Here is a 12,576-nt window from a genome sequence, read left to right on the forward strand (position 1 = left end):
TGAATGAAATCATAATTAAGAAAATTTGGCTTGTCTTTGTTTAATATTAAAATTTGTTTGATCTGAAACATTAAGTGTGACGCATATGTGAAAAACCTAAGAAGTTTGGAATAGGCAAATACCTTTCCACAGCACTGGATGTATTAGCAGGTTCCCAAAATCCCAGCCTTCAGCCTTTCACTGTGTGGATTTGGCATACTCTTTGCATCGTTGTTGTTGTTTTTTTGTTTTTTAAATCATTTTTCTCTAGCAATTTGTGTTGCGTGCATAAAAGATGCTCCAGTTGATAAAGCAGAGCTGAATTGTGTCTGTGACAGGATTAACTGTGGTGGGTGACGAACTTGACGGCTGTGGCATATGCACTAAAGAAATATTAAATGCCATTTGGCAGAGCATGCAGATTATTCTTGATTCAATGCTATTTAAGTGATAAATGGAGCTCTCGTTAACATGAAAAAAATTCTCCAAAAGTAACACAGCAGCTGTAATTTTTTTCCTCTCCCCCTTTCTCTTTCTCTCTCGTTGGGATTTGCGTGATTCAGAGCCGTGCAGCCTGCACCCCTCCTCGTAGGAAACCACTGGAAAGCGACTTTGAGACTATAAAGCTCATTAGCAACGGCGCCTATGGGTGAGTAAGACAGACTTCTTTGTTTGCGTTTGACTGAGTCAGTCGCACCAAGAACCACAGAGATCTAAATAAAAGTGGAAACTAAAATGTGGATGTGTTTTTGTAGTATTTTTGTGTTCAGGCTGGAATTAGTCAGGGCAGTTTCATTTCCAGTCTGAACTGATATTTACCACTATGTGATTCCCACAATTGATTTTCTTTGTATTATCTCCCTGCTTTCTTTGTTGATGATTGCTGATTATTTATTCTGTCTCTCTTTGTGTTGTCATTGCCTCTCCCCTTCCTTTTGCCTCTGTTCTCTTACACAGGGCCGTATTTCTGGTGCGCCACAAAGACACTCGTCAGCGTTTTGCTATGAAGAAGATCTACAGGCAGAATCTGATCCTTAGAAATCAAATCCAACAGGTGTTCGTAGAGCGAGACATCCTCACCTTTGCTGAAAACCCATTTGTGGTTTCCATGTTCTGCTCTTTTGAGACACGGAGGCACCTGTGCATGGTTATGGAATATGTGGAAGGTACAGTTGGCTCAGACTGTAGACACATAGAGACACATGCACACCAAGCTCTTATATATCTACCATACAAGGTACACCTTTAAGTCTAAGTCACCTGACCTGAAAGCGTTTTTCATGGTGGCCTCATTTGTGTTTTTAAGGTGGAGATTGTGCCAATCTGTTGAAGAATATCGGTGGGCCTCTGCCTGTGGACATGGCCAGGATGTATTTTGCTGAGACTGTCTTGGCTTTAGAGTACCTTCACAACTACGGCATTGTACACAGAGACCTCAAACCTGACAAGTGAGTCAGGCAAACGGATGAACAAGGAGAATATTCTTATTCCTTCCCCCCTCCCCCATATTTCTTGTGAACGCCTTAAGGCAGCGCTAAATAACTTAAAAGCTTTCATCATTTTTAAACTTGCAGTGATCTGTAGGGAGATGGAATCTTTCTGAAGATAGAGCAGAATATTTTCAAACTTTGAGTCTTTGATATTTTTTTTCTCTAAAGATGAAATTCCAGTGCTTTGAGGGCAAGCATTTGATGTAACATGAAACATTTCTTTGCTTACTTCCTTTGTAGTTTGCTGATCACCTCCATGGGACATATTAAACTGACAGACTTTGGACTTTCAAAGATTGGCCTAATGAACATGACAACCAACTTGTATGAAGGACACATTGAAAAGGATACCAGAGAATTCATTGACAAGCAGGTTTGTCTCTTCTTGCTTGTCTTTTTTTTTTCATCTCCTCTGATTTTGAGCTTCTCTAAAATCCACCTTTTCTCTTTAACTCTGTTTTTTTTTTTAACCTGTCTACAGGTGTGTGGTACTCCAGAATATATCGCTCCAGAGGTGATCCTGAGGCAGGGCTATGGGAAGCCTGTGGACTGGTGGGCCATGGGGATCATCCTTTATGAGTTCCTAGTGGGCTGTGTGCCTTTCTTTGGAGACACACCAGAGCAGCTCTTTGGTCAAGTGGTTAATGGTAGGAAATCTTTCAATTGAACTCATAGTTAGTTATTTTTATACACGTAAATCCAATCCATTTGTCATCCTCTCGCTCAAAATTCTGCAATAGATCTCTGTATTTTGGCACATCAGTCCCCTGGGCTTTGTAGATACCTTTAATTCCCTTCGTTGCATTCACTCCTGTGTTCAGATGATATTATCTGGCCGGATGGAGAGGATGCCCTGCCAGCTGATGCTCAGGACCTTATCACCAGACTTTTGAGGCAGAACCCTCTGGAGCGCCTGGGAACAGGTTGGTGACAGCATGCTTGCTGATGGATGAAAAACCTTCTCTGGGCCTCGGGACAGTGTGACTCTGAGGTGGCCAGAAAAAGGCAAAAACATGCTTTTTGTGACAGATGTGTCACTGGGTGTCTTACCCGGTCATAGTCTGCACAAGGCCTCATGTGGAGGAATTTAATTTTAAGAATTTAAATAAAGTTGGCACAGGAATAAGGAAGGATTTGAGGTCTTCTGTGTGTTTATTTGGCAGATTATTCATTAATAGAATTTTACATTAACCAGGCTTGATAAAATTGTTTCCCATAGACCTCCCATAGAGACAGAGAGGTCGACTAGTTCACAGTAATCAATAAGCTCTTTGGAGCTTTCTGACTTGAAGTGTTTTAGACTTCAAATTTCCTCTGTTTTGACTTCTTTACACTTTACACTTTGTTTGTGTTTAGGTCACTGTATGGGTTAGGACCTCTTTACTTTTCAGGCCTTTTAATTATGCACACTTTCAAAAGATCATTAAGGTCAGCTGACCAGATGCTTTTGGTTGTACCGGGAAGCTGGTTAAACCACAGATCAGGCCTTTGCTGTAACTGCAGGTAAACTTTGAAGCAGTCCGTTACACTTAAGTTATTTGAAAACTCATTTTTACTCTTGACATTTAAACCTGACTGAGACTTGAAATTTAATGTCTTATTGCATCCTATGTTGCACAGCACTACAGCACTAAATGCTTGTTTTTAAATTTTCTTATTAATTAACTTGAATTTATAGAAAATAGCAGCAAACTAGTTTTACAATAAGCATAAAGCCAGAGACCAGGAGAATGGAATGAAATTCAGTTAAGTTTTATTTATATAGCACCAAATCATGGCAACAGATTCCTCAAAGCGCCTCAGTGCAACAAAGAGTCTGGCTGGGGATCAGACAAGCTCAGACTCAAGTCTGGGGACCTCGATGCCCATATTTGAGTTTAATAACTTCTTTCTCCAGGTGGGGCCACTGAGGTAAAGATGCACAATTTCTTCCTTGGCCTGGACTGGAATGGTCTCCTGAGGCAGAAAGCTGAATTCATCCCACAGTTAGAGAGCGAGGAGGACACCAGCTACTTTGACAGTATGTGGATTTACTGACTGTGGGCCTTTTATGAAGTAGACGCACTGCATTGTTAAAAACCTGTGAGGAGAAATACATTTGGAAATGAGCTCTCAGAAAATGGATGATTTTATGAGCTAAATTTGTAGCAATGCACAGTTTGTGATCATTTATTGCATGCCACCATGTTTCCCTCCAGCCCGATCAGAGCGATACTGTCATCTGGGCTCAGATGACGATGAAACAAATGATGATGAATCATCTCTGGAGCTACGACAGTTCTCCTCTGTAGCCCACCGCTTCAGCAAGGTACTCGTTACTACTCATGAGTTATAATCAATATTAATACCTGGCTCATGGAACAAAGCAAGACTTTTTGTTTTGGTGTTGTAATTTGGTTAATGAAATACCTCTGGTTATTTGTAGGATATAAAAAAGGGAAAAAAAACCTTCTTCTTTAATCCATGCCACCTTTTTCCTCTTAAACTCCAGGTGTACAGCAGCACAGAGCACCTGTCCACCTCCACTCCATCCAACCTGAGCCTGTCGTCATCAGACCGAAGCCACAGCGAGGAGAAGGAGGACCGATGGGAGGGCAGGGGAGTCCTTTCCCCTGGTGACGGACACAAACATTTGGCGAGTGCAGACAAGAGGGCAGATGGACACAGGGGGAGGTGAGAGCATGGAACGAAGGAGAGTGATGTCCTTATTATGAGAACAAAACTATCACAGCCCTCTCTGTATTCACAAAATATAATAGTCTCTCGTATTGGGTTGAAGCGTTTCCTATTTCAAAAGGGCAAATTTTATAGAGGTCTTTTCACGTCGTTTTGTATTAAACCAATGAGCCATTCTAAAGTTCCCCCAGTTGGATGTTTTCTTGCGTGCATGTCAGATGGAGGCCTTTACATTGCCCACGGGTGTAAACACAAGTGATATATCCATTCAGCGTTTACTGAAGCCTGCCTGTGTGGTGCTGAATGGAGTGAACCATTAAACCATAAAAGAGAAACAGGATATCTAAGAAGAAAATTGATTAAAAACCACAAAATACCAAATAAGCTCATTTTGCTGCAGTTTTCGAATAAAATATTTAGGGCTGCAGCTATTGATTATTTCATTAGTTTAGTAAAAGCCTTGACATAAGAACACCCCAAGCCCCCCTTTAGACTTCCCAGTGTTTACTGCTTCCATATAAAAAGGACGGCTGGAGTCAGCCTTCAGCTCATCTTCCTATTTTAATGTAGCTTTACTTCTGTAGCTTTAGAGCTGATTTTTTTGCTGTGTAAAGTAAATGGTGGTGGATAAAGAGGCCTTTCTTAATGTCTGAGTTTGTTGATCAGGTGCTTCAATGAAGGACTCTCACTAGCTGTTTCCCAGTAATGGTTTTAATGGTGATTACAGGAACAGAGCTGCTGTTTTGGACACTAGAAACACTTTTGTCTTTCACTAAACCTGAGCTCAACATCTCAGTATCAACTTGTTAAACTGTGTCATCATCACTATTGTTGTTGTGTTATCAATGTTAAACACTTTTGTTAAATGTTAAATCGTTTACCACAGAGCCGTGTGCATCGAAGCAAAGACTGTGCGTCAAGCATTTTTTTTTTTAATTTAAAATAATTGAATCATTCACATTACTCAGTGACTCGTTGCAGCCCTATAAGTAATGCACTTTTTAAAAAACGTTGTGGCAGTTCTTCTTGTTTTTATTGTTGAAAGACATTTATTGTGTAGTTAGGAAGGAAACTGTTGTTTACTGCCCAATTTCCAAAAGAGAAACTTAACTAAAATCTGCATTTTTATTGGACCTGCATTTTACCTTTATCTTTCTCAGTCTCCGTCCACGTGCGTCATCCAGCTCCTCACAGTCGGAACGCAGCACCAGCCCACTGGTAATGAACAACACCCAGAGCTTTGACATCATGCCTCGAGTTGCCATCCCTGCTGATGAGGAGGGTAAGAGTATAATAAATGCAGAAACTACCTTATCTACTTTTTTTTTTTGCTGCTGTGAAACACTAGTACTCACACATTGTACCCACTATTGTAGATGGGATGGTTTCCAACCTGCGCCGCATCCGTCTCCGGAGCAACAGCACAGGTACGAGGCCATCCTTCAGGAGGGGGGCATCTCGACGCATCGCACATCAGTTAGAGACCCCAGAGAAACCCAGGTCCCCCTCTGGAAAAGTCCCCAAGTCTGCATCAGTCTCTGGCCTTTCACTCATCATTACCCCAGGTATCTTTGCAGGATGAATGCATTATAGAAAGTGTTTGGAATTAAAAGAAAATGGTGACAAGAAACGAGTGTTCATGTGTTCACAGTGCCCTCTACAGCCTAATATTGTGTAATGATTGTAAATATTGTAAAACACATTATTTATATTTAAGTCAAGATTAGAACAGTGTTTGTTTGGTTTTAATTACTGGATGCAGCATTTTAAAAACAGTAGTGCTTACACTTTATAAAGACTCAGCTGTGTTTCTTCCTGCTTCTCTTCTGCTCCTAACTAGATGACTCAGGAGGTCCTCCTACGAGCCCCAAATCTTCTTTGTCCTTATCATCCAACCCCTCGTCCAGAGACTCGTCTCCCAGCCGCGATCTGTCCGTCAATGTCAGCTGCCTCAGGCCTCCGGTGGTTATCCACAGCTCTGGGAAAAGGTTTGGGTTTGCGCTGCGAGCCATCAGAGTCTACATGGGAGACAGTGACGTCTACACCGTTCATCACATGGTCTGGGTATGTGATCTTATCTGGTACTGACTAGATTTATACTATATTGGGAATCAAAAGCATAGATGTTTAAATAACTTTATGGCCTCTTTTTCTGCGCTGGCCCTAAAAATGAGTGAAATCAGCATCACCAAGCTCAGCAACATGCAAACACTGAGAGACTGTTTGCTAGTTTTTAGGTATGCGTAGGTATAATTTAAAACCAAATGACTGAAAATAGTTTCCAGCACATGGCAAAGAAATTGTGCCATCTGCTGGTTTCCTGTTGGAACATGTCAAACTTTTTCTTTTACTGAACTGAGGTTTTAAACAAAGCTTATGCAATTTGGTATGATTCGTTTTACATTCTCGTGATTTGACAACAGCTGCTTCACTCAACCAGAAAGCCAATAGTCAGACTCATAGAACCCCAAAAATTGACCCTCCTCACTCTTTTTAAAAAAAAAGCCTTTATAAAAGCTTCTTCATAGCCTTTCACTTTATAGGAGAACTCTGTGGTCATAATATGATGGACATGGTCAACAACAATACTCAGACAGGCTGCTGCATGTAAACGATGCTTAGTCAGTACTAAGAGGCCCAAGCAGCCAAAAAAATATTCCCCACACCATTACACCACACTGAACCGTTATTATAAGGCATGATGGATCGATGCTTTGTCAACCATCTGAACGTTGCAGCAGAAATTGAGACTCATCTCCCAACATTTTTCCAATCTTCTGTTGGCCAGTTTTGGTAAACCTGTGTGAATTGTAGCCTCAGTTTTCTGTTCAGGAACAGGAGTGGCACCCACTATGGTCTGCTTCAAGGTTCAGAGATGCTCTAATTAGTTTCATATGAGTCTGTATATACCTTAACATTCACAAACGCTTGACTCTCATCTGGTCCTGAGGTGGGGTTGAAAATTTTAATTGTGCACTCACTGTCAGAGCCCTGAAGCTGTAGGACAAGCTGCCTGATGAAATCAAGTCAGCAGACTCAGCGACCTCTCTTAAATTTCTTCAAGAAGCATACCTTTATTTATGAAACCTTTATGCTGCCGTGATACTTTGTTGCTATACATGGCATTTTTTTCACACAACAAGTTTAAACTAAGTAAACCAAAAACACTAGTTTTACTAATTGCATAGGTGAAACGCAGCAACAGCCATTTAGATGGTTGCTTTACCAGTAATTGTGAGGTTGTGTCTGTTTGGATCTAGTGCGTTGAGGAGGGCAGTCCTGCACACGAGGCAGGATTGAGGGCAGGTGACCTCATCACTCACGTCAACGGAGAGTCAGTCCAGGGTCTCGTACACACTGAGGTGGTGGAGCTTTTGCTTAAGGTATGTGGATAACGTGTTTTGTTTCGGGGGTTTTTGTTGCTTTTTTTAAAATGATCATTATAATGTATGGAAGATTAAAACTGTCAAATTAAAGAAAGAATTGAAATAGAAATTTCAATTTTTTATTTTATTTTATTTTTTTGCGACAGAGTGGCAACAAGGTGACCCTCCAAACCACTGCTCTGGAGAACACGTCTATCAAGGTTGGACCTGCTAGAAAAGCGAGCTACAAAGCCAAGATGGCCCGGCGGAGCAAAAAGAGCAAGAGGAAGGACGGACAAGACAGGTACACGGGCGAGAATGAAATCATATTGAAGAATTGGACGTTTTACTCCTGCTTGAAGCCTCATGTTAGATCTCAGATAAATAGCAGAGTTCCTATTTGCTGATTTTGCAATTATAAAGTCGGCAAATGGAAAAAAATGACTTTTTTTTTTCATTCTGCAAGTCTGATTCGTGCATTAAAAACCTTAAAGCCTCCGAAAAGCTTTTTGTAAGAGAGACGGAGTGATGCTCCTAGAGAAGCTTTGATTAGCATTACAGTAACACGAGTTGGCTCCTTGTCTCAGATGTAAATGATGTAAATTTGCTTTTTTACAAATTTTTTTTATTAATTTACTTTTGTAGCAGACGACGCAGCATCTTGAAGAAGCTGTCTAAGCATACACCGCCTCCACCCATGCAGAGCAGTCGTAGCTTCTCTTCGGGGTTCCACCAATCCTCTAGTGACAGCCTCTCTGGCTCACCAACACAAAGCCTCTCTCCTGGGCCTTCAACACCTTGTCGCTCCCCAGCCCCTGACCACTCTGGAGGTGAGAGAAGAGGACAATCGTTCTTGTAGTGATGTAGTTGTCTCTTTCTGGAGGAAGTGTATCCACTAAATCTAAACTCTTTTTTTTTTGTTAGATTCAAGTTCTTCTCCTTGCTCCAGCTCACCAAACTCGCCCGTACCGCAGGCTCGTCCCAGTTCTCTTCACGTCTTGGGTCGCTACACAAAAGCTGGTCGTTGCAAGTCCACCAGCAGCATCCCTCCTTCGCCTCTGGCCTGTATCCCACCACCCCAATCTCTTTCTCCTCAATGCTCGCCATCTAGTCTCCCAAGTCACCCCAAGTCCCTGCACAGTTTTCACGGCAAGACTTTGTCACCTCCTACAATCGCTCGTCATTCTGTGCGTCCTCGCAGCGCAGAACCGCCGCGCTCACCGCTGCTCAAGAGAGTTCAGTCAGCAGAGAAACTGACTGGTGACAAGATGACTGGGGGTTACCACGGAGATAGGAAGGCTTACAGCACCCGACGTCACACTATGGAGGTGCCCTTGTCTGAGGGAGAGGGGCTGGAGGACCTAGAGGGAGACAAAGCTACAGGGTTTGTTTGCGTAGGCGAGCACGGCCGCCAGGGCCTACACATTGGAGGGCAGAGAGGCCACCAGGACACAGCCAGCGGAGGCAGCGATCACCACCGCTCTGCTGCCTTGCCACAACACCGCAGCACCAACAACCACTCAAAGGAGATGGTGGTGATGAGGAAGCTGGCTCTATCAGAGCGCAGAGACTCCTTCAAGAAACAGGAGGCGGTCCAGGAAGTGAACTTTGACGACTTGGAGGAGGCGGCTCTAAGCCCCACGCTTCCTGTCACACAGTCAAAGGCGTTCAAGGCATCCTGGATCAACTCGTCACAGTCGGAACCCAGCGGCAAGCTGGGATCACAGGGTACCACACCGCAGAAAACCAAGTCAAAAGACAAAGAAGGGCGTTAGTTGTTCAGTTCTATTTTGCAGGGATCACAGGTCACAGAAGATGAGGCTTTGACCTGCTATCGTACTTGCATTTAAAGGCCTTGCATGTGTCCAGAAAACTGTGACCAAGTCCCACATCATCACAGAAACAAAGAGTCTGCATTTCTCAGTACCACACGCATCCTCCTACACTGTTAACAGATTAATGACTGCCAAACGAAGTTTACTTCAGAGTTGCTCAATTTCTCTCTCGGTTCTCAAATCACTGTGGCGCCTCTAACGGATGTAATTGTAAATATTTGTTGTTTTTAAACGAAGAAACTTATTTATGACTTTTTAATGATTATTTGTTTTTGTTTTGTTGTTTTTTAATTTGTTTGTTTGTTTGGTTTTTTTAAGTTGCTATAAATGCCTCGGACGCTTCAGCTGTTCTAATTTTAGGAAGTGCACAGGAGAAAAGCCAGGCAACAACTTCTCAGTGTGGTCTTAGTAGGTGTGGAGGGAAAACAAAGATAATATTAGTCAATATTGCAATATTCATATGATTCTTTTTTTTTTATACTGTTGTGTGTGTGTCTGTGTGCGTGCGTGTGTAACGGGATGTTGTTTCATATACAGACTGCAGTGCTCATCCTGCACTGTATATGCTAAAAAGTTCCATAACACGTTTTTTGCTGCCTCTCTGAAGAAATCTATCATGCGGATTGTGATCGTGACGATTCGGAGTCATTGTTTCTCGACGCAGGGCATGTACAAATCGGGACAAAAGAAAAATAACAACATTGCAACAGTTGTCAGCTAAGCTGTGGCGCCAAAGCATGGTTTAGCTTAATAATAGGTACTGTAGTTGTACATAAGAAGCCTCATGTATGCTTGGGTCTACTGCCACTGGCTGTTTTTTTGTTTTGTTTTTGTATCCGTGCTGCCACCTGTCTGTAAGTTGTTTAAATTATAACCTGATCAACACACAGGTGTGTAGATAAAACTTAGTGGCTACCTTCCCGGCTGCTGCAGCCGACCTCCGATACCTTTGTGAACCTAACCTCCGTCCAGCTCCTTACAAGCGTAGTCTAGCAGAAGTGTTTGCACAAGTCGTAGCTGCCGTGTAACAGTGAGAGTACATTTATATTTCAGGGTGATCTCTTTCTCTGTGGGATTCAGAAATTGTACAGTGGATGCAACAAACAAATCTGGCTCACTTGGCTGTTTTTTTTGTTTTGTTTTTTTTATGTGTTTTATAGATGAATGTTTACATTTCAATGCAAATATGTGGGTGGACTTCAGTGGAATCTGTTAAATTATTGTATGGGGAAAAAAGAGAGGGAAGGCGCAGGAGAGGCAGACCTGAGGCCCTGGGTGGATGAAGGAATGATTCAGTGGTAATCTCCTTTTTGTATATTTTGATATGGAAACAGTCTTGTTGCAGTACTAATTACCTATGCTGTTGTATATCATATAAACAATGGTGGACCTTATAACAGCTATCAGTGAAATGTAAGGGTGGATGGACTCGTGTAAGATGTGAGTTAAGTGGCATGGCTTTAATCCCAAGTTGCGATTGACTGTAAAGAGTTGTGCATCTTTTACATCCCAGTAAATCTCCACAGTTTTACTCGGTTTGAGAGCTTGGAAGTTTTGTTGGATAGGCCTTGAATTCTTGAATTTGAGGCTTTCAGCTTTAAAATTTGTTTTTTACAGTGAGATATAAACAAATGGTATTTGGTTTTCCATTATGTACTCTTTAACTAGTTTTTACTTTTAAAAAAAATTCTAATTCTGTTCTTGTTTTTGTTTTGTTTTTTGTTTTATTAGTAGTATTGTTTTACTCCAAGAACTGTTTGGATTAGCAACTAAAAAAAATCAAACAAAGTGGTTAGAGAAGAGGAATTTGTTGATTGTTCCTCTTTTTGTGAAGGCTCACATCTATGTTTTGCAGTTAAGGGAGATTTAAATAAGGGATTTCTCAAAGAATTTCAGCATATTGAACCTTGGATAAAGGTTATGTTGTGTGAATGAAAACGTAGACCTTTTTTCACTGTACTTTAGGGAGAAATGTGTGTATGTGCGTTTTATCACTAAATTTCTGATGCAATATACATTTTAATATGTTCTTAGTGTTGAATTGCTTTATTTTTCATTGTAGTATCCCATAACTTTTGTTGGGTCACCCTGTTAAACTTTTATAAATCAGGCACAGGTCTGAGCAGCAGCCCATTTTGCATCAAATGAAGCGTCAGAGTGAACTCCTTGTCTCTGATCGGCTTGTGCGTTCATGTGTATGACAAATTCACTGTAACAGCCCCCACCCTTCACATTTTTCACTTGTGTTTTTGTATTGGTGTGCCCCACCACCATCACCACTCAACCCCCTTGTCTCTACGTGGCAAACTGCCCTTTGTGAAATGCCTACCATGTGGGTATCTGGTGCAGACTGGTGTGACATTGTCTGTTATTCTCTTGTCTCAACAGTGCTTGAAATAAATGAATTTCCAGAGGACTGGAAAGTCCAAGACTACAAGACGTTGCACTTGTCATTTGTCCTCCTATAATAATATTTGCACATTTACAGTACTGTATCAAAAAAAATTATAGTTTTTCTTACTTCGTGCACCCTTTTCTTAATTATTTGCTTCCAAGGAGACAAACTTTCTTGTAATTCTTTAAGTGCTCTGGAGCAATAGTTCTCCATGATTTCTGAAGGTCTTTTCAAAGTTTTTGGGGAGGGCGTTGGCTCCTTTTTTAAAAATCATTTTCAATCCAGTCCTTGTACCCGACCATTTTAAAAGGAATTTTTTCTTTTTCCAATTTAAAAAAAAAAAAAAAAAAGAAGAAAAAAAAGACCAGTGTTGTGTAGCTGAAAACTTTGAACATCTTAGCATGGTATGCAGCAGGTCCTTAAAACATTTGAGGAAACTGGACAGTGGGAGACAAAATAAGAAGCAGCAAATCTACAAACTACAGCAGATGAACCTGAAAATCATGTCCTTAAAAATGGGGAAAAGATCCTCAAAGACCTGACACAGGACTCGGATACCTCTATCCCTTTTAGTTGATCCATCACTGTTCACTGAAACCTCATCAGAGGCTGTGTTAGAGATCAAAGTGATGGAATTATGAATGCAAAAAGGAGCCTCAGATTTTGATCAACCATTTGGAATGCATCTAATGAGCAACAGCTTCGTTTTCAAGCATGACAATGATCCCAAACATCCTGCCAATTACAGGTAGGAATCACCAGTATGCAACCAGCTGCCAGCGAGCTTGAATTGCGCTAATCTATAAAGACTCTTCACAGTCATGGCAGCATGTTGG

At 41.5% G+C, this 12,576-nt stretch overlaps 1 protein-coding gene across 6 annotated transcripts in view; it reads left to right on the top strand.

Moving 5' to 3' along the window:
• mast3a (microtubule associated serine/threonine kinase 3a) overlaps window positions 1-9,607 on the top strand; it is a 29,045-nt gene extending 19,438 nt beyond the window's left edge. For all 6 annotated transcript variants that reach the window (XM_005721060.1, XM_013912319.1, XM_005721058.1 and 3 more), the window contains 16 exons: window positions 543-628; window positions 937-1,145; window positions 1,286-1,427; window positions 1,710-1,842; window positions 1,951-2,116; window positions 2,291-2,392; window positions 3,367-3,489; window positions 3,668-3,777; window positions 3,961-4,142; window positions 5,306-5,427; window positions 5,522-5,710; window positions 5,986-6,209; window positions 7,406-7,528; window positions 7,678-7,814; window positions 8,156-8,340; window positions 8,435-9,607. In XM_005721060.1, the coding sequence (XP_005721117.1) occupies window positions 543-628; window positions 937-1,145; window positions 1,286-1,427; window positions 1,710-1,842; window positions 1,951-2,116; window positions 2,291-2,392; window positions 3,367-3,489; window positions 3,668-3,777; window positions 3,961-4,142; window positions 5,306-5,427; window positions 5,522-5,710; window positions 5,986-6,209; window positions 7,406-7,528; window positions 7,678-7,814; window positions 8,156-8,340; window positions 8,435-9,285 (3,084 nt within the window). In that variant the 3' untranslated portion in view covers window positions 9,286-9,607. The remainder of the gene's footprint in view (window positions 1-542; window positions 629-936; window positions 1,146-1,285; window positions 1,428-1,709; window positions 1,843-1,950; window positions 2,117-2,290; window positions 2,393-3,366; window positions 3,490-3,667; window positions 3,778-3,960; window positions 4,143-5,305; window positions 5,428-5,521; window positions 5,711-5,985; window positions 6,210-7,405; window positions 7,529-7,677; window positions 7,815-8,155; window positions 8,341-8,434) is intronic.
• Window positions 9,608-12,576: the final 2,969 nt, after the last annotated feature.

This window comes from Pundamilia nyererei, unplaced genomic scaffold, assembly GCF_000239375.1.
Source record: "Pundamilia nyererei isolate P.nyererei 1_Seehausen unplaced genomic scaffold, PunNye1.0 scaffold00004, whole genome shotgun sequence".
Lineage (NCBI taxonomy): Eukaryota > Metazoa > Chordata > Actinopteri > Cichliformes > Cichlidae > Pundamilia > Pundamilia nyererei.